Below are 24,608 nucleotides of genomic sequence, written 5' to 3' on the forward strand. Positions count from 1 at the left end.
ATTTTAATTATTATAAAATAAATTTTTTTCACACTGTCGAACAATTTCTTTTATTATTTTTGTCCCGCGGAATTCATAAGGTTTTTGCGCGAAATTTTATTTGTAAAACATTGATGTACGCGATAATTAACATAATAAGAAATATATTATTAATCATGGTGCAATTTGTCTTGGTGTTTCAGAGGAAGCGCGAAAAGCCGGAAGTAGCGTGTTGGTACACTGTCAAGCTGGTGTGTCGCGCAGCGCGACGATTGCAATCGCCTACATAATGCGGCACAAGGGCCTGTCGATGGTGGAGGCGTACAAACTGGTGAAGAACGCGCGTCCGATCATCAGCCCGAATCTAAACTTCATGGGTCAGCTGTTGGAACTCGAGCAGGGTCTGCGGGCGTCCGGCGACGTCATCAACTCTGCGCCGGAAGATCCCGCGACGACGACGACGGCGACGTCGACAACGACGACGACGACGAGTAGCTGTCATCAGTGCAGGTGGAGTCACCAGCCTAATAGTGAAGAGGTGGTCACCTCCGGTTGTAGTGTTTGAGATCCTCTCTCGTATCTTCGTTTTTTAAATTTTTCTCGAGAGTATCAAAATCGTCGACGCCGGCATCGAAGCGTCGCAAACGAGCGGTAAACATATCCTGAGATATCATCGAGAGCGAATGTCGGCGTTCTTCCTGTGCCTCTTCGTGACAAACCCGGATGATTAATAATTCCCGGGATTGGATGGTCGACCGTTTAAATAAATCGATCGTAACTGTAGAAATTGTATGACGATATAAAGCTTTTGCGATCGATCCTTGAAAATATGAAACGCGAAATTTTTAATCTTTTCAATCTTCGCGTTTTTCAATATTTGAATTATCGCATCTTTATCCAAGGCTTTTTTTGGCCTTAAAAATCCTTAAAAATCAAATCTTTAATTTGAATATTTTTTAAATTGAAATGTTTTTAAATTCCGTGCCTTCGGGACGACCATCCAGTTAAAAGGTAAGCTGCCAAGCTGATAGAAATCAACTTATTAAGAGATTCGAAGAAAATGTATGAAGAAGATATGTTGCATATCTTATGACAAATAATTTATTTCTACAAATAGATGTACATTATTATTCTCCATAGATTGAAATATCTCGTATCACATATTAAAGTTAATTCATACGCTCCATATGCGACAATAAATCACTCTGACATCAGTCAAGCAGCTTCAGCTGGATAAGCTTGTTACGAATGTGACATATCTTCTTCATGCCATCTAAAGAAGAAAATTATAGAAGCGGATTTTCTATTCGGGAGAGGCGCAAAGTGACAGGGAGCGTATTCCGTAATCAAAAAAACTTGAGCGCTCTCTTTTAATTTGAATAACGAATAGTAACGCGTCGCGATTATTTATTTTCAGACAATGATGTTCAATCGCGGTAACCATTACTTGTACTTACGATACAGTGTTCCCTAATACGCCTGGTTGAGTCAATAGAGAGGCAAGTAAAACATACGGAGTTAACGAGCTTCTCGTTAAATAAGCGGTCAAGTGTTGTCGTCCGGCATTGTTTATGCAAGAGGGAGCGAGGGAGGAGGTTGTTGACGGAAGTAACTGTTTAAATGATTAATTATATAGGCAGCTTGCAATGTCGAGAAAAACTCGGGACTAAATGTTAACAAATGAATGTGTTAGTTTTACAGAAACTAAGGAATAATATTCATTAGATCTATGTATGATTATAATATTACAATTGAAATGTCGCGTTTAACGTTAAACACAACACATTTTGATAACACGCGTTAAGTATAAAGAAAAACACCAGTATATAATATAATGTATTTTTTATCCGTATTATTTATCACGAGAAGTCAAGATTTCCCATAATTTTAATCTTCCTGCCAAACATAACGATATCAACGTACAACAGATAAAAATCGTGCGCTTGCCTCTCAATTGACTTTTTTTATATCAGGCATGAACTTTTGCTAGAAAAATTATCCTCAGCACGGAGAAGATAGTCGTCTAATCAACATGTATAGGGTGTCACGAGAAAAAGAATGAAATTTTAATTTTTAAACTAATGGAGTTTCTTTTGCAATGATGGAGTGTCATCTTAAATATTTTTTTTTATTTTTAGCCAGTTTATTTTCAAATATATATTTTTTAGTTTTAATACTGTTTTTGATACAACTTTTTCTTTTAAGTTAATGTGGGAATAGTAATAATAAAGACAACTTAATTAATTTTCAACGTTAAACGTGGATTAAGTTAATATTAAACATGACAGATAGCATTTTTCAAGGAATTTTGTTTATAAATGATTTGATGTAAAATCATTATTACATATTTTATACTACAACTATTTTTAGTTGATATTTTATATTTCGTATGAACAAATAAAATCGTTTATCTCGTATTATTATATTTTCTTAAAATATTTTATTTGAAATTAAATGTATTCAATACACAAAAATTGAAATATATAAATGAAAAAAGTGAATTTGAAGATATATTATAATTCTATTACTGCTACATCGTTCATAAATATTTTCTTATATTGCAACATAATAGCAATCTTGCAGTAGAGTATTGCAAAAATATTGTAGATATAAAATTGCAAAATCTCAACAAGATTGCAGCAACACTATGCGATATAATTTAAATATATATGCAATCATTAATTGTTACATTTTTTTATATTGATTGAATTTTTTTGTATTTTTCTAAAACGTGATATAAAATATTTAAATAGAAATCCACAATAAATACAATTAATAAAAAAACTTAATTCTCCTCCCTAAAATCCTAAAATAACGTTATCCAGAATATAAAGAAAGATCCGATTCTATGAGTAAACAATACTTAAATGAACGATATACAATAATATATACATTTTTTCTCGAGGCACCCTGTAAATCGAGATGAAGTAAAACGGAATGTTAATTTAATGGTGAGTGTCTATGAGAAAGGAAAAACCTGTTTAAGTAAAATAAAAAATGATTGTTAATAATTTAAGTTAATACATCCAGGTAAATGAAAGAGTGATAATGAGAGAGAGAGAAAGAGCGCGAAGATAGCGAGAAAGACAGCAAAGCTATAATAAATAAAGCGGATCGATCGAGATCATTAATCGAATGCGGGAATTCGCCTGTTTTTGCGTCTATATTTCGATATGCAACGCGGTTGATATTTGATAAAAAAAATATATAATAATATATCGTTCACTGAAAATAGCTTAGTTCGTTAAGCTCCCTTAGCATTTAAGGATCTTGAGATCCAACCATCGTGATCTAGTCGTTTGTTGGGATGATGATACGTACGATATAAATGAAACGAGATACGAAGCGCGAAGATGCTCTGTAATCTACGGAACCATGTAATGGTCAGACATGTAAAACCATATAATTTATTAGATAAGGTGCAAAGTGATGACGAAAGAAAAAAAGAATGGAACTTTTTGGATTATCCTTAAATAAAAGAATAGCGAGTTTGAGGAAAATGTATTGTGCCATGTAAACACAAAATCTCGCGGTTTGACCAACGAGAAAAAAATCATAATCGTCGCATGAGCGCCTTATTAACGACTTAATTATATTACCGACAATAACATGGAGAAGCTATCGCGAATCGCGAGAGATTTGTGAACGAATAGAGGGATCGAGGGAGAGAAAGAACCAAGTTCCTTATAGGATTTTGTCTACCACGACGAATTCTCGAATAATTAAAACAATTTTCAAAGAACGGTACATATCAGTGAAGCGTTGCCTTGCGATGAAACGACGAGAGAACTGATTAAATAGTCGTATAGGCGTACGATATAGACAATTAAACGATTTAAACAATTAGTTACCTTGCCAGCGATCAGGAGTGGAGAATTAAAAATACGGGAGTGGATTGATAGAAATGTAGAGTACCTGTTGCATCACACAAGATATGTGTACGTATTTTATCGAGACAATTGACAATAGCTAATACAACGACTTGCGATAAATCATGGCATTTTTCATTAATCAAACGATAATTAAAAATGGCCAGAATTAATCAGCATTTACTCTTGATTTTTCGAAACGCGGTTTATTCCTTTCGCGACTTGTAATGGATGAATAGAATCGGAGGATAAAAGTCAGATTTTTAATAGAAAAAGAAATTGCGATATATTGTCGCTTATTCCATTAATTGTCTAAAAAGCTTAAACAATGAAATTGTTTTGAGCTAGTTCTTCATCGATCCGATTCAATTTTCGATTCTATACATCCAATTTTAAAATTAGTTTCTTTTCAATGCAATTGAATTTTTGTATTATTAGTTGAAATTGTAATCTTTCCTCAATAATTAGTTTTTTTTTAAAATTATTATATTAATATCAGTCCCAAAAATCTTTTATGATTAGATAATAATGCGTAAGCAATTAAATTGGCGATTATTTATCGCACGTCGTCGTATTTTTTGTTGTTAAAGTGCGTGCGAAGGATATCGCTTGTCCTTTCGAGATGTCTGTTTGCGCTTTTTAGAGATATCTTCTTGCGAATTAATCGATACATCTTTCTTTAAACAAAATGCGACATAAAGTATTTTAACAAAGTTTTTATACAACATTTTGGAAAATTACATGTAAAACTTTACGAATTGAATTTCTGCGGCCTTCAGCGAAATAAGTTGTGACAATGAGATAAATCCTGGCAGAATCAAAGGATAAATTTCGAAAAAAATGAAAGCAAAGGGCAAACTGGAAAGGATTTGGGAGGTGAAAGAGAGAGAGACCCCAAATGTATGATCGGATCCCAACGATTTGTAATGTACAGCTACGTAGTGATTAGGAAATACTAGCATAAAGATGTAACTATATTGCGTATGTGCGTGCAAGTATTGTATTATATTAAAAATTTATTTAGTTATTTTATGAATAAAAATGCAAACTTTGCCGATTCATCCTGGGAGCTGTTTCAGTCTCGTATTTTCGCGTCTATCATATAACCTGAACTCTTTCTACATACTAAATTAAAAGGAACTATTGTAAAACAGTTTTACACACTTTTAACATTTATGCTAATTTTGAGATATGCAAACCATTTATAAAAAACTTTGCGTATTGCAGATTAAAGTAATGACAACGATGTCATATAACAGGACAATTAAGATATAAAATAAGAGTATAAGATGAAAAAAATTTTTCGTTTAATCTTTATATACGTGACTATAAAACATTTACGTACATGGATAACGAGGGATAAAGTACGATACAAATCACCAAAGCTTGGCAATAAAAGTTTTTCTTCAAACAATTTTACATATTCTCGTTATATCGTTTCACATATTACATACACACTTGCCGCAGAAGTTTCCTAATTAAATGCATTATAATTAATCATTACAGAATCATCTTCGTATGTACATAGAATTTTGTACGGATCGCGTATAATAATAATAATATTACTAATAATATAATAGTAATAAAATAATAAAATAATTCATAATCTTACATCATGTGTTGCAAGTATAAAACTTACGTAGATAGTTTCATTCTTATATTACATTAGAAAATGAATTAAGTCGCTTATGTCGTAATCGGCCCTTTTGCATGGTTTCTCTTGCTTTTATATATATATATATATATATATATATATTATATTTCAGTTCTGAGAGAACGCATTGAAACAAATAATGGCAATTAATCGGCAATAGAAATAGCAAATACATATTTATAACATGCGACCTGTGTGCCTGCAACTGAAGCTCTGCAAGCAATGATCGTTATATCATTAACAATATTTTTACAAGAGGATTACTATTGCTTTTTACAAAATGTAGCTCGCGTTGCAGATTGTAAAATCGTACATTTTATACGATTCCGTATATAGCCGGCACTGTGATTAGAGAATTATCTATTTATTTGTAATAGATTCAATCTGCGTTACGCACTAAAAGTTAGGTGTATTCTTACCTAAGTATCTTCCTTACTGCCTAGGATGATCCATAAATCATGCATCGGAGGGATATAGAAAAATTAATTACTACGAGTGCAATGTGAAAATACCCTTTTAGTTTATTGAACTAAATATTTAAGCTTAACAGGCTTATATCAACTTAAATTTTTTAACTTTTACAAACTAATTCGTTTATATAGTCTCTATTAAGTTTTCAGCCTTTCAATTTCATAAAAAAGAAAGTAAAAATATATTATCAATATCGTGCGCAACTTTATTCTGTATAGCTCTATAGTTGCCGACATAAAAAAAAAAATATATAGCACAGAAAAAACTTTTGTGATATATTATTCAATTTTTATCTTTCGTTAAGCAAACTAAAAATCAATAAATTGCAGATGCAAGACCAAAGTTGCGAAAGCAAAGAAAAAACAACTTTGACAGAGAACGAATAAAATTATTCTTGAAGCAGTCTGCATTATATGTATTGAGCAAGAAAAAAATATACAGATATCACAAAAGCAGTTAAGATATTTAGTGCAACGCGCAATATTTGTGCTTTATAGTTGACTTGATAAATTTTCAAAGAATCGATATAATACATATAACGAAAAAAGATTCTCTACTAATTTAATCACTTAATAGAAAAAGTAGATTGTTCTTTGATCATTTTGCATTATATATATATACTACATAAAAAATATGTATATATCACAATATCAACAACGATTAAAATAGTTAACGCAATAAGCGATTTTCAGTCGTTCACCCTGTAATGATTGCAAATTTCCTAATGATCGAAAACTTGGGAGAGATACGATGCAAAAATATTATATTAGATTACAACGAAAAGAGATAAATAAATTGTTCTTGCTACGACAGAGAGATGCGAGAGATAGAAAAAATGAATGAAACAAAATATACATGATAATCAATCGAAATAATCAGCGCGGTGCGCGACTTACGGCTCATCCTGTAGCTCGGCGATTATCGTAAAGAGCAAAGAGCCATGAAGGCATGATTTTTATTATTCCAAGAGGATTAATTGCTGGCTAATGCCGCCATCGCGCGAATCAACGTAGCGTTTTCTTCGCGAAGCCGTTCTCGTTCTACGGCCATTTCGTGTTGTTGCTTCAAGAGACGAGCCTCGAGTGCCATAATTTTATGGTCCCGGTCCTCCAAAAGGGACAACAGCCTCCTGTTCTCCTCTTGCGCTCGTTCGATCAGCTGAAAATCGTACAGCATGTGTATTATCTGATTAATTAGAACACAAAAAAATAAAATTTATATATATATATATATATATATATATATATATATAAATGTATAATTTATTATATATAATTATAATAAATTTATAATTATATATAATAAATATTATATATATAATTTGGCGCGTTGTCTAATTATTTTTTAATAACTTACTTCATGCGGATTGTCGCCGGTTGGTGTTGGCAATCTCGGTCTGCCAGTTGCATTAACAGACGTCTGCGGCTCGTGATTGCCATGGTCCGATTGATTAATGCTATCGGATTGATTGAGAGAATCAAATTCCTCGTCGTCGGCTTCCAAATCCGAATGACTAAAACGCAGACGTCAAGGATCGCATATAAATCACTCGACTTATCGCATGAATTAGCATATTACACTATGCCGTTTATAAAACTGCATTAGGCACGACCTTCGATGCAGATACAAAGAATATTGCACGTAATTAACACATTTTAATTTTGTGCTAATTTTTACTATTCTTAATATTATATATATATATATACAGGATATATACCTGTATATACTCACACACACACACATATATATATATATATATATATATACATATATACATATATGTATAATATATTTAATAATCACATAATTTAATTATATATATAATTATATCATATTATATATTATTTATTATTAATTATTACACGATTATTTAATAATTATCTTAATTTATATATATAATTTAATTTTAAAATGTATAGTCAATCAAATAAGATAATCTCATCCAATTGAACATATAATTTTGTTCCAAGTCTTTTTCGATTATTTTAAAGTTGTAATTACATATTTAAATTTTTTATTCAGAGGAAAAATTAGTGTAATTATTTTCAGTTTTAAATGCTCGAGATCCAGCTCTCTATATTTCGTGCATATTATATCTTTTGTATCGCAAGAAGTCCTTTGAACTCCCAATTTTATAAGATTAATTAATGTTCCATGTTCCATTATGACTCATGTTATCGTCTGCATTTTTTAAATATTATCTGTTATGTATGTGTACATAGATTTTGGATGATGTGACGGATTAGATAATTTGTTAATAGATTAATCAGGATTCTAACTAGCTCTATCGTACTTCGTACAGGTCGTGCCTAATCGTAGTTCTTCCAATACGATAACGCACTTACCAACTGTGCCTAACTAAACATGACCTGTATGAAGTACGGTAGTGCCTAGAAAGCGGTTATCATTTTTATTATAAAAAGACAGTTAAAGACAATTATTGCATCATGATATAAAAGGCGCTCATTTTCAATTGTCATAAATTATCAGTAAATATGTGAAATACCTTTTGTTTCGCCTTTGAGTGTACATTCTGGCAGTCCGATCCTGCAAAATATGAATATTTTTAAATAACTGTTCTTAAAAATAATTTATCTCCTTTCATAATGATAAGAGATTATTTCTTGCTATTATTTTAATATCTTTTTTGCCATAACTGACAATATAAAAAACAAATAAATTACTATTTGTTTTAATATCAAATTAATTCCGAATAAAACGTGTATATTATATATATGTGTCAGACATAAAATATAAATCTTAATTCTTTAGAAAAGAAATATAGATTATGGATAATTTTTTATATGATTCTTTTGTGGTGTACATATTTGTTCAGATACATTCTGTATGTAAAACAGTAAAAACTGGCTAAAATATTTGTTACACTTACTTCTATCAATTCATGATCAAGAAATTCATTGTGATGTGTGTTGTGCTTAGTTTCAAGGCAAGTGCCAGTAAGTTCCTCCTCATCTTCTCCCGTACTACCACCGGTGCTCTGAGGAATTGTACATTTTACCAAATGTCGAAGATGTTTGAATGACATTTAAACATTAAAAACAGCTATATCTGACAAGTGAGTAACAATAAACTTAGTATTATTATCTAAGAAAAACGTGATTGATAGAGTCATCAATTTTTGCATTATAATTATCTCGATACTAATTGTCTTTATAATAAAAAATAAATCAAAATTTTGAGTTGAAATTAATTCAAGAAAATATTTTGCATTTTTCTTGATAAACATAATTAGTAAAACATTTTAAAATTCAAAAATTATATTTCGAAAAAGATATTTCAATATTCTTAACATCTTGTTTTAAAAAATCAACTGGAAATTGATAATCAAAAAGGCTTAATATTAAAAAATTGTAATAATTCAATCTCATGAATTGATTAAAATAATTGTACACAAAAACTGACAATAATTTTAAAGATCAAAAGAAATTAATTTTTAAATTATTGATGAAATTTATCTGACAAAAAGAGTATTATTATGTCGTGTCTCAATTTAGTCGTTGCGATTACTTATGGGTCAATTAACAATGGCAGACCTCTGTCGACGGTAAATGTACGACTCCTGTGCTACGTCGTTTTTCTCGTAGTTTCCGACGATCGCGTTGCTGCTTCCCCTTGTTTATATGTGTTGGCCTGTGCAAACAGGATACGACACTAAAAACACTAGAACCAGATCCAGAAAGTATATTAGGCAATTACTTAAAGTTCCATGTATTAAGGATGTTGCTGGCTAATGGACACTCCAAGTGCAACGATAAGTTTCCATATAAGTCCCTCATAAGCACATGCAATCTCGATTTACATACCGGCCAGTTACACGCTTATCCTGCTTCCTTATTATAGATTTGCTCTGCAAGTTGTCATGCTCGGATAGAAGTATGGGGTTGGAACTTGTGTCATAAGCACCTTGCGATTCTTCCACATCGGGTGTATTCTCTGAAAAAAGTGATAGAAATCATTAGAATCAATTAGATTACTATTAACAATTTTTTTAGCTCATTATTCTTTCATCAAATCAAAGGATACAACTACTGGACACTTTAATCTGTATTATTAATATACATAGAATATTTTAGAAATAATTAACACTAATTAACTATATCAAATAGCTATATAATTTAGTTATTCATTCTGCGTTATTTTCTAATGCAACTAAAATACACTATTAACTATTTTGTACATTTTATTCTTAAAAAAACATTCTAATCTCATCACTTGCTTATAAATACTTCTATCAAACACATACTTTGAAAGCTTATGGAAGACACATCTGTTCTAGGTGGACCCACTCTGGCTCTAGCGGTCCTGATCCTAGATCGCCTGGATGTCAATTCAAAGTCATTGTCAAAGTCTTCCTGACTGACAGAGCTGGACGCCATACCGGCGATATCGCTGCAATACAAAACTCTCATTAGTAATACCAGACAGGACTTACAAAAGCAATCGCTATACAAGAGTGTGCATGTGTTGTGTAGAGAGAAAAAAATGGGTCCTTACAAAAAATACCTGGACATCTGAACAAAGAGTAGGTAGGTTGTGACGTGCGATACCTATGGGGATGATGATCGTCCCGTGCGGCTTTTAAAGTTTGCTCGTTTTAGGCTACTGTTCAGGACTCGTCTGTGAGAAAAAGGGAGAGGAAGAAAAGTCGAGAAGAGAGCTTTGTTGCAAAAACAACTCGGGTGAAACGGATCAAAGAAAAAAAAAGAAGACGCAACGTGCGCAGACAAGTAGGAATGTAATCGAGAAATTGGACTACTACCATCGATCGTGGAATCACCTGAAGAGGCCCTCGGCTGCCGATCCGGTGACTCACTGGCGACCCGAATGAGGGATTGACAGCTGTCAGCCGACGTGAATGATGACCGTAAACACAGACGGCCGAAAGGAGCACATAGTTGGACCAAGCTAGATCGGCGTATCGATCCAGTCGAGCCGGTGGAAGGTGGATGAAGGCTCGGGAAAAGGCTCTTATACGACACCTTTATTCCTTAGGAACACGACTCTTCGATCGACTGCTGGAGCTCGGAATCCGCTACGAAACCTCTTGGTGACTGCCAGTTACTGCTACTTCTCTTCGTCTGTTGTTCACTGCGCTAACCACCCCCACCTTCGTGTAAGTACGATGCGTAGTATGTCAGATGACAGATAGCCCGAAGAAAGAGAGAGAGAGAGAGAGCGCGAGAGCTTGGACTGCGTTCAGAAAACGCAGCGGTTCTGCAAGCGTTGAGCGAGCGCAAAGTGATCGATGAATGGTTGCGTTCGGAAAACACAACAGCTGGGGCTGTGTTTTGACTGAATATACGTCACACACACACGCACACACACACACATATATATATATATATATATATGAATGAAAATGTACATACGTATATATATATATATGAATGTTTTTTCTTCACACTAGCACTTTATATTAAAATTAAGTGTGCCAATTAGCTTCTAACATTATGATGTAATATATATATGATTGAATAGTATATAGTATATATAATAGCTCAAGTATTTAAGCAATTTGAAATTTGAAACATTATTCAAATTTTTCATATTATTTTTTGTATTTTTCACAAGTGTTATAATGTCAAGTAATTTTTAAAACATTTTTAACATTGGAAGTCAAATCTTTTTTTAATGTAATATTTAATATTATAAGATTATAAATTATTAATCATATTTATTTTATAATACTCTGTATGATATTAACATATTAAATAATTAATAAAATCTAAAATTGAAAATATTAAATATTTTATGTATAGGCAATAGAGTATATAATATTATAAAATGAAGAATTGTCATTCACATATTTATTTAATCATATAATACATATGTCAAACAGCATGAAAAGAAAGCTCTATATAAAGATAATAAAAAAATTAATATATAGTATAATACTCTGTTACTCTGAGAAAATATTATATATTCAAGCAAAATTTTATTGAAAAAGATAACTCTGAATTATAAAAACAAAAAAATATCTACTGGTATATAAAATTTTTATATATAGAGAAGTACAAGAGAAATAAATGATCCCTATATTAAAAATTTTAACTAAAATAATTGCAATATATATTTATATATATTTGTAGCACACTATACTTGACTGAATTTAATTTTCAAACATATATATTAAAGCTTATAAAAAGAAAGAGAAAAAAGGAATGTTTATTTTTAATTTTATCAAATTATATCGTCAAATGATTATAGAATAAATGAATATTACTATTCAGTTATCTTGCAAAGAAAATAAGAATATGATATAAAGTATATTTATGATATAACTTTAGATAAGCGACTTATTGCATAAAACTTATAATTATCCAATGTATCATATTTTATAAAGCTTATATTATATATATATATATATATAAATTTTTATAAAATTTATAAACTTTATAAGCTTATATAATAATAAACTTAGATTTTTTAATATTATAGAAATAGCATGTTATTCAGATGATACTTTTAAATTATCTATATGTTGATTTTTTGAAACATTTTGATGGAACATGTCCTCTTCTCTTGCAAATAAAGCATATAGTATTTGCTGCAGAGCATGCAGATCTAGATGCGATATGTGTTAAACCACAATAGTTGCAATTCAATACTGTTGAAATCGAACATTTCCAGGAGAAATGATTTGTTCTGTTACATTTGTTACACTCGTTCAAATAAGCAGGACACTCTCGAACAAAATGGGCTTCCCCGCAGTATAAACAATTATCAATAAATTGAGAAGGACATCTTGTCCAATAGTGATTCTCGTTACCGCACTTATTACATCGTTTTCCACGAGCATAACAGTTATACATTTTATGTGTTCTTCCACAATTATTGCAATTTTTAACTATAAAATTGTGGATTTCCTCACTTCGCTTGAAATTTACATTCTCATATAACATCCAAATATATGTTATTTCTTTTACAGTTAACGACTGTATACTCGATGGAAATGAAAAACCCATAATTAAACTTTCAGCTTTTCTTGTAAATTTACCTTTGTCAATTTCCATCAGAATTTTTTCTTTCACTGCTTCATGTGTACTAGCCATATGTTTTGATGCCATTACCTAAGAAAATAAAATTATTATTTAAGTTTTTATTCATAAAAAATTAAATATCTATATATTTTATAATAAACACAAAACCAAGATTTAGATTGTATAATATTCATTACGCTTAAATTCTTTAATATTTTAGAAATTTTATGTTAATACCAAAAATAAGAAAAGTAAATTATTCCCAATCACTTGTATAGAATAATCTTAGAAATTAGAACAAGCTATAATTTCTCTAAAGACAGGAAAAAATAGCACATGAAAATTTTACATAGTTTGATGAACTCTATATTTTGCCTATAATTATATAATGCAGTTTAAATAAAAAAAAATCACATTAACATACCATCAGGTTATTGACATATTCATCGATATCTTCATCATCTCCTCTTCTTCTACCTCCAAATATGCAATAAAAATCGAATTGTTTTAGCAATGCATCTATATCTTTAGCATCGTTCTTATCAGACAAGAAAGTTCTATAAATTTCTTGGCCAATAGGACCCATACGATTTAAGAGCATTATACCCCAGTCTTGTTTATTACTCTCTGCTTGGTCAATTGATTTCATATATTTAAGGAACTCATCTTTCCAAGAAAACCATTCTGTCATAAAATCATCTTTAGTAGATATTTTATGGGGTGCAGCAATTGCAAACTTATTTTTCACTTCATTTGTTTGATTTTCATTATTGTATTTTTCTTTCTCACAAGTCTCCGTCACAAACTTAGATTGAATAATTGTATCATTAAATGTTCTCTTATGAGATTTATCAATTTCATGAAATGAATATTGTTTTCTTTCAGAATTTGGATAACTTTTGTAATCATTAGATTTTGGAAATGCAGTATTAGTATTTGGTTTATTATAATGAATATTATTCTTCACTTCACTTGAAGGACTGACATCATTGTATACTTTTCCATTTATATCTACAATTATTCCCCCTCGGCTACGAAACGTTTGTTCACTTTTACTTTTGGAATTACCTGTAATATTATTTTAATTAGAAAGTTACTTAAAACTCATTTAAAAATATTATTTGTAAATAAAATAAATAATACAACAAAATAAAGTAATAAAAAATACCCATTTCTTGTGACAATTGCACACTATTTTACATCAAATAAAGTGTACGTCTAGTAATTCATATAAATCTCAAAAATAAAATAATGCTTTGTGTTGAATTCTAGTAAAGCCTGTGGACATATAATATTATTTAGTTTTATCATAATGAAAAAGAAATAAATTAAGAGACAGAAAGAGAAACAAAAATATATTTTTAAGGAACATTTTTATTGTAAATTTTTTTCAAAATTCTATTAAATATAATAAATGCCACTATTCAATAAAATAGTATTTAAAAAAAAGGAATTCTGATTTCTATTACACTTACATATTTGTGTGTAAGAGTATTCAAATATGTATAATCTTAAAACTAAAAATGTACTTTTAATGCGTTTCATAATTTATTGTAAAACAAATACAAGATGATAAAAACATAATTAAAATAATATCATGTTAAACTAAAATTCATATTTAACTATAGCTAATAGTAGAAAAAAATAATGATTTGTAATTTGTGTAAGAGATGAGCTTCAAGTTACTAAATTCTTCTATTCTTAATCAAAGAGTACAAGATTATATATTTTATTATATATCTTATTTATTGGCATATATTAAAAAAATACAGGAGATTAAAAATTCTGTAATCTTATCATTGAGAATTCATTGTTATATGGAGGAAGATACATATTTATATATTTTTATATATTTTCTATGCATATATATATATTATATATTATTCATTTTTTATACATAAGAACAAAACATATTTATATATATGTAGAGATATTTGAAATCATCAGTGATGAAAAATAATAATAAAACACAATCCTCTCAACCAAACTGCCAAAATTCTTTTATTAAATCTACGTTTCGACCTTATAATTAGTCAGTAAAACAAAGAAATTATTGCGTAAAATGCAAAACATATATATATATATATATGTACGTGTTTCATATATACGTATATTTATACTCACATTTGGCTTTCAACGACTTGTGGTATAACAATATATAGTTATTTGTGAACCAGTCTTTGTTAGTCTGTACACTCTCTATGGAACTTTACTTCTGTCCTGTCTCTTAAATATTTATCTGTATACTTCTTTTATCTTTGAATATAAATAACTGGTGACAGAGAACAAAGATGAGAAGAGAGATAACCTTCTTTACTGGTGAATCATGGTGAATCCCCATATGATTAAAGCCTGCTGCACATGAAGCGTTTGCGTCAGATTGATGAATAGAAACACAGATTAATAGACAGATCGCCAAAGGCCTGTCTAAGAGGAGACCGTCATTTTTGCTGTTTTCCAAAAAACTTTGCCTTTAGTGCGAGTTCAGGCTAAAATCTTTTTATTTTACACGTATAATCAAAACATGTATGTAATATTAATATCGATAAATTACCTAATACTGATAATAATGACATTTATATTACCGATCAACAATAATGTAGGAAATGAATGTCATGATAAACTATACATAAAGAATGACATATGTCAAACATCTGTTTCCGTGAATGATCATTTATATTTTTATTCTGATCTCTATTCTTATATTCTCATCTTCCACTCGATTATTTTCGATTATACTCTCTTAAAATTTTAAATCGAAAAAATAATTCAAAATTTTTTTGAAACAGTATATATCAGTAAAATACAATTATGTAACAGATAATTATTTATAAATTAGAATTCTTAGAATTACGTTTTAAAGAAGTTTTAGAATTTCCTATATATATTAGTCTGAAAGTATATAATATATTAAATATTATTCCAGGTAGCAAACTAACGTCATTAAACGTCATTTTGACGTCGAATGACATTATTTTGACGTTTAATGTCGTCAGTTTGTTACCTGGGATATAAATATAATATATTATATTATATATTAATAAATATATAATATTTCCTATTAGTCTGAAGATATAGTATATTGCAAAGATGTAAAAAGCCCACACTCGACTTATTGCTCAATTTTTTCGTAAATGCTCCGTATGTAGCCGCAAGTCTTTCTAGATTGGTTTTAATTCAGTTTAGTTTGACCCTGAATTTATATGCCCTTCGTTAATTGCATCACTGATATATCGCGTTAACAGCTGCTATCCGGGAAAAGGAAAACGGATGTTCACAAAGTTGCAATATCACATCCGTTGATTAGATATATAGGATATATATGTGCGGTTTTTACATAATAAACTTATCGAAAAATATATATAATTCTTTGACGAGTTTAAGTTGTTTTGAAATTAAGTTAAAAGTTTGAATAAGTTTCTCTTACAATTTGACAAAAGGTTGAACCATACATTTAACATTTACATTGCATATATTACAACATATGTATATAGTACATAATGTATTTCTTTTTGAATATCTAAATATTTATATTGCATGTTACAACATATGTAAATGCTAAATAATGTATTTTTTTTTTAAACTTTTAAAAAGAAGTACATTTAAATATAATATGTTGTATGTAAATGTTAAATTATTTAATTTTATACAGAAGAAAATAAAAGAATATATCAGAGATATAAAAATTAATAAACAATTATTAATATTTCCTAAATATTTTATGTCACCAATTTATCTATTTTATATTTTTTTTATAAAGGAAAATAAATATCATCAAAAAGTAAATTATTTAACAAGAATTACTGCATAGTGTGAGAAAAAGCAAATAAATGCAAGTTGTCGCAGATGTTATACATTAGACTTACTGTCTACATATGTACATACAAATTTTACATATGTGACTTTTAGACTTAAGAATATTATTTTGGCGAAAAAAATTTTTATGTTTATCAAAAAAGAAATAACGACGAAAAAGATTTAAGTGCATATAATTATGCATAAATTGGAACCAGTATGTTTAAAAATCGGAAAAACAGAATTAAAAATTTCAAATAATAAAATAAATGTTTCTGTCATAAAATTTTCAAATGTTTCGTTGTGATGCAATTTTCATAATTGATATTTATGAATTTAATGTAGAAGAGAAAAAATGAGAAGAGAAAAATCTACAATAGAAAATCGGGTCACTTTGTAATCGTGGAAATAGATGAGTCTCGCGAGTTTTTACAGAGGTGTGGTTAAAGTGTAATTATTTTAAAATGTGTTTCTCATTAATTAAAATATGTCCCCCATCCGCACAGATATCACGTTGAATTTTTAGATGTATATCACATACTCCGAATAGCTCCCTAATAGTCATGTTTAACTTATAATACTATATTTGCAATGTCACTTTATATTTACAAACTCATGACACAATTTGTTCTGAGGCAAAATCATATTACGACTGATGGTTTTACCGAGGCGCGACATAAATAGAATCTACATAAAAGAAAAAGGTTTCTGTGGTATTGTAAGAATATTCTCTCTCCCTCTCTGTGGTAAGAATGCATTATGTGATATTATTCGATCTTGTTCATTATTACACTTTAAATGGCAGAAGCACACGATGTTGTTTTAGTTTTTCTTCGACTGTTTCGAAATCGATTTGTGTTCTCAACAAGAATATCGAGATAACGCTTGAATAAAAAATGAAGAATCAAAGATAGGAATAAGCAAAACTTTAGAAATGATTCTGATAAGCTAAACTTTAGAAATGATATTTTCAAGTATTCGCTGTTGAAATTAATATTATATGAACACGAATACTTTTAGAAAGTATTGTATACTTTCTAAAATTTACATTTAAGAAAAGAACAGAAACGTTCAAAAATTTTTTTATATTGTGTCATTCTACGATTGCTTCTTTTGAAGTAAAAAAGGTTTTTCTATATATAATATATATATATGTATATATATTCTATATATAAGTTTTTTATACATAATTCAATTATTCAAAATAATAAAAAAAAATATTTTCCCGCGATAAAACCTCTCGATCAATTTGAAAATTTTCCATTTACTCTAATGCACCAAAAATGATTGAATGGTTATCTAAAATGAAGTTTTTCATCAGTTTCTTCTTCAGTAGCTTATTCACGAATCTCCCCATTGTTTGTCACTTGAAATAAAAACTGAATTTCTCGAAGCCACGGGGTTCCCTCCTCTCGACCGGCCCTGTGACGGGTCGATAAAGCCTCTCACTCTCTCCCGCTTCCACATCGCGCACCCTCTCCGTGCCACGGCCTCCTTCCTGACAATCCTAACGAGAGAGAGGGACAGAGCGTGAGAGTGAATGGTACGACGGGGTCGGACGAGGGACGGTCGAGCAGGACGGAAGATCTCGGAGTTCTGTCAGTGGCCTCTCGGACACGGAAGCGTCGAAAAGTGGAGAACGTCTCTGCGAGAACACGGGGCTCTCCTCCGCGTCTCGGTCATCCCGAGGCATCGAGTGCCGCGTGCGCGAAGATCCGGCACGGTAAATTAATTGATCGTCGTGCGGACCGTTTGTGTGCGCGAAAAAGGCGAGGATAGCGAGAACGCATCCGGTTCCAGCCACCCTTCGGTTCCTGTCGACGTCCCGCGACGTCGTACGTATGCGTTTACATACCGACATCGCGAAATGTCAAATCGAACATTCGATCGGTTCATCCTGTTAAATTAAACGCTGCCTCCCGAACGAGGAAGATATAGTTCTCGTATCACCTGTTTAGGGGATGTTTCGTTTCTTCCAGCTTCCTCGAGAAACCTCCGCCACGGAGACGATCGGCGCGTGATGAGAGATCCGTGACATGACAGATCACGAAGCATCATCTTTGTCAAAATCAACGAGAGCATGGCGAGCAACTTTCTCTCTCTCTCTCTTTATGTTTATCGATGTTAATTTTCCGTATCCCTGTTTTAGTTCTTTATTCGTTCTCCAATATCCACCCTCAACGATAGTCGATACCAGTCCGCTGAAAGCACGAGAAAAAATATGTTTAAGACAGTTGTGGAATACCGTGTTAGCACGGTTCTCTTTAGAAGCTTGTGATGGTCTACAGCTGTTTCATATAAAAGAAGCCGTTCTAAGTTTCCCACACTTTTTTTATCCACAGAAATTCTTTGATCAATCTTGAGCCGACTCTTCTTAACCACTGACTCGAGATGTTGATGAAATGCCTTATATGAAATTTCATCACAACAAAAATTTCGAGGTATTTCTATTAGTTTTAAAAATGTACAGATGATCGAAGAGAATTATTTTGAATTAAATATGAGTAAATGATGAAGAATAACAAAAATAAAACCTTTCATTTTAAATAGATTCATCTTAACAGAGTTTATGAAAATTTAAATCTAACATTTAAAACTTGATTTTGAGATCTTGTTATCTTATTCTTTATTTCTTTATTATAAATTAAATATTTCTAAAGAGAAAATCGATTGATTTTCAAACTCTTGCAACTTTAAACACAAATAAGAGACTGCTGATTTTTTTATACTCTTGTTATAGAAGTTTGCTAGGGGTTGATTTATGAATACGTGGATGAAAACAAGTTTGGAAAACCCGCAGAATATTTGACGTTTTCGATAAATTTTTCCATTTGACCAATGATATATATTCGTACATGTTTCCAATTTTTGTTATGTCATCTTGCATATGCTTATAATTTATTTGTCTTACTCTACCGAAGCTTTTGCCTTGAAAAAATATGTAATATACGCTGCAATAGTCACGATGTAGCAAACTATAGACGCAAAATATAGAACCGTAAAATATTATGCTGAAACACTTATTACTAAAGATTTTCACGACATTGACTGCAATTTTCTGACTAATGAAATTCTTGAACAAAGATTTATAATTTAAAACGGTCGTGTTTCAAATGTGAGTTATGAGTATATTAAGGATAATAGTTAAAACCAAATTAAATATATGCAGAAACATCTATCTTCTTTTATACCTTTAAAACATATGGTTCATCTTATCTCATTTAAAATTTTTAAAAAATTAATTTTATAATATAAAATAAAATCTTTTATAAAATTTGATATTTCTTACATAAAATCTGCTATATAAAATTATTGCAACAAAAATTATTATTATTAAATTACATTTTGCAACTAATGTTAATGAAAATACCTGTCACTGCTTTAGATTAAAATAGAGAAAATTATGGTACAATTAATCGTGACATATACGCGGCAATCCATCTTTTGTCTTTAACTAACAAGAATTGATTAATCTTTTTGATGCGTTATTACATCGTCAATCATTATACGCAGCAATTGTTAGCAAATTTTAACATTAAAAGATGATAGATGTCCAGTATTGTTAGATGTTTGCAAAAGTTTTTCAATCAAGACGCGCTATCGATCCCGGTCACCCAAAGATTCGTTCGCGCGTCTTAGCTTGCACTCGCCGAGGAAGTTTATTAAATCCCTTGTCACACACTGTACAAAGCAAGCTTTGCAAAAGCTAAATCCGAGGAGATTGTGTTCCGAGAGCGCTTCGACATACCGAAACTGACAGCTCCGGAAGAGAGATTGCGGTTTATCACCTGCATATAAAGATCGTCGCGCAAGAATTGCATACAATTACGCTATCGTTAAAATAATTCGTCTCAGCATCTACATAAGAGAGGATGAGTTGCTTAAAGATTAGAAGAAACTTATGTATAAAGTGCAGTCAAAATTGAGAAATGGTAGAATGAATTTTTGTTTGAAACTTTGTTTTGATTGATTTTATATTATTGGAAAATTAATATCTTTCATTTTATCTCGCAAAAAAATCCTTCATGAATTTGTATAATATATTATACAAAAAAGAACATACAGACCTATAATGGATGATAAATTAATGAATCATATTTCTCCTTTAATAAGAAAAATTGTTTTCTTGCGTACTTTGGAAAAAGATTCGAAAGTAAAGTTTAAATATTTGTAGAGTATAAAATAATAAGGTACAATATTAATGATTTTTATAACAGTCTGCATATAAAGTAACCCAGTTATTGCCTAAAATGATGCAAGCTATTTAAAATTATAATATATTCTTTGTCGAAACATATATACGGGATGTATTTTTGTTATCCAGTTTGGCTAAAATTACACGGATCGTTGGATGACACGAATGCAATTTATGCAAGCGGCTAAAACGTCATGTTTTTGACCTCTTGAAATATGTACTAAATATATGTTAGTATTCCTATTCCTGCTTTAACGCTATCGATGAAGACTTCTCGGCTGAAACTTTATAAAGATATTAATATATGGAGAACAGATTAATTGAAACAAATATTAAAATCAAATCGAAAGAAAGTGCAATAAATCATATTCGCAAGATATTTTACTCACACAATTAATTCTTAAGTAGATAAATATTAATGATGATTTTTGCATCTAAATTTTAAATTATTTATTAATTATTATATATTATATTATCATTCTCACGTGTAAAGCGACTAAAAATATTATTGAATATAAAAAAATCTATATAAATGACAAACTTTCATTTTTTTATAGGGATAATTAGCAATTCAAATAAGCTATGAAAGAGCCAATTTTATATGCGAATTTTAAAACGAAAAATTGACCTTTTACTGTCATTTTTATAGCAAATATTTTTTTACGCGATACTAAGAATTATGACGATTTTTTACTTGCTTTTACCTTACGGTACGAAATTAAGGAATTTTATGTCATATATAACGTATCGGTATAACATGCAATTGCGCGTGGAAAAGCGTAATTAGTAGTGCGTGCTAACGATCGATGCGATTAGACTGGTGCGACAGTGTGGCGTGTTCTCTATCGATGGTGCCGTACATATCGATCTATGCATTTCAACCCTCTAACGCACTTTACGATTTTAGTCTGCTTTACCTCTGGGAAATCTCGGAAGTTTCCTCGCGCGATGAGAAGTAATAAGAGAAAGTATATATAACATATTTATATTTTTTTATTTATAAAAAATCTCAAAATTATATCGTGGTATTAACTTAAATATTTGTTCAATTATTTTAAATTAGAATTTTTTGGATGAGATTAAGATGGAAAGTGTTTTTTCTTCAACAAATATATCGATTAAAAAAGAACTTTTTAAGAGAATAGATACGCAACATTCATATTTTGCAGTTAATTTTGAGTTCTCTTTTAACAAAATTTTAATTTGTGATTGCAAAGGTATGTGATTTAATTGCAACAAAAGTATAAAAATTGGAGAATTATATAATAAATAAAGACTCATTCCAATATTTTTACTACAAACAAATCGATTGCAAGTTGTTAAAATTATAATAGTAAATTGTAGTACTGTTTATTACATCTGTGTGTGTGTGTGTTATACCTGATTTTTATTCATTAAATTTTCACGTTATATGTGGGATAATATTTTTTGTAATTCCATCCCGTATATTACCGTCCAGCCAGAGCCAATATGTTTCTTCAAAGTTTATTCAAACATGCTAATTGGATTCTACGATCGACAAATATATCGTGAGATATCACTCGGAAATCCTGAAAATTGTTATATTTTCCGTAGTTAATTGTAATTGTAAAATATCATTGCAAGTTAAAGATAAACAAATAACAGTTCCATTATAATTCTGAATCTAGCAAACAATAACATAATAACATTTGTTTAATAAGTTAAATGGTTTCTGTTTGTGAATAATAATTTGAGATCGGAATAAACTGCGAAATATTAGATTATTGCATAAAATGTAATAAAAGAGAACAGAAAATTAATTTTTTCTGTGTGTAATTATTATCTTTTATTTTCGTGTTAAACAAAATATGCTTATTTTATATAGAGGATTTTCTACAATTTATGATCTTAATTTTAATGCCAGATATAAAATTTGTCATTATTCATTCATTATATTTAATATAAAATATGATATTGAATATAAAATTAGTGAGAAAAATGCAAATGATATACATATTATGATCTTTCAATTTTCAAAATTTTATACGAGAACGAAATTTTACATGAGAAAATTTTATCTACATTTTCCATTTTCATTCTACATTTTTGCATGTAGGATTATCTTCTCAGTTGTACCATCAGTTACGAGACATATCCTGTATTTTGCCCAAAGCTATTTATCTGTCGTTTCGAATGACTTTTTCAATTCAGGTCACAATCTCCCAACATACATTCGTATTTATTCGAGTATGTGTGCACACATATCTTCCTTATATATAACAACGTAACAGCAATTGACGGAAGTTAACACCTGTGCCTTAAAAGGTGGACAATGGAAAAGGAGAAGTTTCCGTAATTTTTAACTTTAGTTTTATACTAAAAAACGCACGCTGTAAAACTGATTCACAACAATTTCCAAGGAAAAAAAAGAAAACACTGAGCTTATGGTGCTGCAGAAGTCATCGAGCATCACGTGGACACTGCAAAGTCGGAATATGTGCCGGTTGGTCAATGTTATTGCAATTCATTAATTCATCGACGAAATCATGCTATCGGAATGCGGTGGATTAGTGCACTTCAAGAAGAGACTAAAGCCTTGCAAGCAACGGTCTCGAGAACTAATTCGCGTTTTCGGAGGCTAAGATGAGCAAAAGTGTGGAGTTACTCGCTGGATCGGAGGACAGTGAGCCAACACCTGCAGGTGAATAACGTTATTACATGTATTACGTTAAATGGACTCTTTCATTTTTCTGTATATGTAATTGAAAATTACTTCTTTTCAAATTTTTGATTTTATAAAAATTGTTTCGAGAAATTGGAGTCTATATAGATTTCACGACTAATAAGAATTTAACAAAACAATATTTTTCTGTTACAGATTAATATAATAATTAATTAGTGAAAAATAATGTATCCATTTATAGTGAACATTTTTTCGAGATAAAGTTTGTGCTTTTCGTGTAATTAATTACATTTAATATTCAAGAGTTTTCAAGAAGTCAAATAGTAGGACATAGAGTGTTTAAGTTAAGATCATTATAAAAAGGTTGGACATTGTTAACTTTCCTAACTTTCCCAGCTTCATATTCTCCTTCGTAGATAGTTTATATATTTCTTTTTTCTTAACTAAAATTTTTTATAAACTTCGAAATGAGAAATTATAAATCTTGTGAAAAATTCTCGCAAAATTCTCAACAATTTCTTTAATGTTAAATAAAACGTACGTCGAATTTCTTATTTGTCTGTACATGTCAACATCCGATGTAATATCCCTGTTAGATGACTGGAACACCTGATTGATTTCCGCGATACATTAACGTGTTAAGATCATTTCCGGTGAAAGAGAGACAAAATCCAATAAACGTCGAATGCATTTGCACTCTCTGCACTTCCGGACATCATCCCCACGTCCGGAAAATGCTCTGATATTTCCACATTGTGCACAATATTTTGACTAACGGAAAATCGATCTCAATTTCATCTGAAAATGTTTTATTAAAATTAAGATCATGGATAGTCAGATATTAAATATTCGTTATATTAAATTTGTATCAGAAATATAATTTATAATTATAGAAATATAATTTATAATTATATTTGTATTTAGATTCAGTGATGCAATAATTTATTTGTATTATATTTCGATATTATAAATCGTATCCAGACTCATTGATGCAATAATT

General features: G+C 30.2%; 4 protein-coding genes and 1 long non-coding RNA gene across 22 annotated transcripts in view; 2 read left to right on the plus strand and 3 right to left on the minus strand.

Annotated features, from left to right (window-relative positions):
- The window catches only part of LOC146724464 (dual specificity protein phosphatase 10), a 39,414-nt gene extending 34,505 nt beyond the window's left edge, over window positions 1–4,909 (plus strand). For all 3 annotated transcript variants that reach the window (XM_085479773.1, XM_085479774.1, XM_085479775.1), the window contains one exon: window positions 183–4,909. In XM_085479773.1, coding sequence (XP_085335899.1) covers window positions 183–544 — 362 coding nt within the window. In that variant the 3' untranslated portion in view covers window positions 545–4,909. The remainder of the gene's footprint in view (window positions 1–182) is intronic.
- LOC114932441 (uncharacterized) lies at window positions 4,054–11,258 on the minus strand. Of its 7 annotated transcripts, none has more exons than XM_029304641.2 (10): window positions 10,754–11,258; window positions 10,489–10,611; window positions 10,238–10,383; window positions 9,798–9,927; window positions 9,528–9,624; window positions 8,864–8,971; window positions 8,480–8,520; window positions 8,319–8,363; window positions 7,330–7,486; window positions 4,054–7,131 (listed from the first exon to the last, which is right to left on the minus strand). In XM_029304641.2, exons 2-10 carry the CDS (start codon window positions 10,503–10,505, stop codon window positions 6,946–6,948), a joined length of 927 nt encoding a protein of 308 aa, XP_029160474.1. In that variant the 5' UTR covers window positions 10,506–10,611; window positions 10,754–11,258; the 3' UTR covers window positions 4,054–6,945. The 7 variants fall into 7 exon arrangements, with proteins under 7 accessions (XP_029160474.1, XP_029160470.1, XP_029160469.1 ...); XM_029304637.2 differs by having other exon boundaries at window positions 9,528–9,654; window positions 10,772–11,256; XM_029304636.2 differs by having other exon boundaries at window positions 9,528–9,654; window positions 10,754–11,256.
- Window positions 11,259–12,063: 805 nt separating this feature from the next.
- Window positions 12,064–15,499, minus strand: LOC114932463 (uncharacterized). The gene is made up of 4 exons (XM_029304675.2): window positions 15,099–15,499; window positions 14,143–14,252; window positions 13,399–14,042; window positions 12,064–13,064 (listed from the first exon to the last, which is right to left on the minus strand). The coding sequence occupies exons 2-4, from the start codon at window positions 14,144–14,146 to the stop codon at window positions 12,465–12,467; spliced, it is 1,248 nt and encodes a 415-aa protein (XP_029160508.1). The 5' UTR covers window positions 14,147–14,252; window positions 15,099–15,499; the 3' UTR covers window positions 12,064–12,464.
- Window positions 15,500–18,000: 2,501 nt separating this feature from the next.
- LOC114932457 (uncharacterized) overlaps window positions 18,001–24,608 on the minus strand; it is a 73,583-nt gene continuing 66,975 nt past the window's right edge. The window contains exon 4 of the long non-coding RNA XR_014924053.1: window positions 18,001–18,970. This is a non-coding gene — a long non-coding RNA (uncharacterized LOC114932457). The remainder of the gene's footprint in view (window positions 18,971–24,608) is intronic.
- The window catches only part of Mctp (multiple C2 domain and transmembrane region protein), a 28,817-nt gene continuing 22,508 nt past the window's right edge, over window positions 18,300–24,608 (plus strand). Inside the window, exons 1-2 of one of the 10 annotated variants that reach the window (XM_085479782.1) lie at window positions 18,300–18,852; window positions 18,919–23,626. In XM_085479782.1, the coding sequence (XP_085335908.1) occupies window positions 23,569–23,626 (58 nt within the window). In that variant the 5' untranslated portion in view covers window positions 18,300–18,852; window positions 18,919–23,568. Of the gene's footprint in view, window positions 23,627–24,608 lie in introns of all 10 variants that reach the window. The other 9 variants (XM_085479784.1, XM_085479785.1, XM_085479783.1 and 6 more) reach the window with 9 other exon arrangements.

The sequence above is a fragment of the Nylanderia fulva genome, unplaced genomic scaffold, assembly GCF_048542155.1.
Source record: "Nylanderia fulva isolate GAGA-0341 unplaced genomic scaffold, ASM4854215v1 Scaffold13, whole genome shotgun sequence".
Lineage (NCBI taxonomy): Eukaryota > Metazoa > Arthropoda > Insecta > Hymenoptera > Formicidae > Nylanderia > Nylanderia fulva.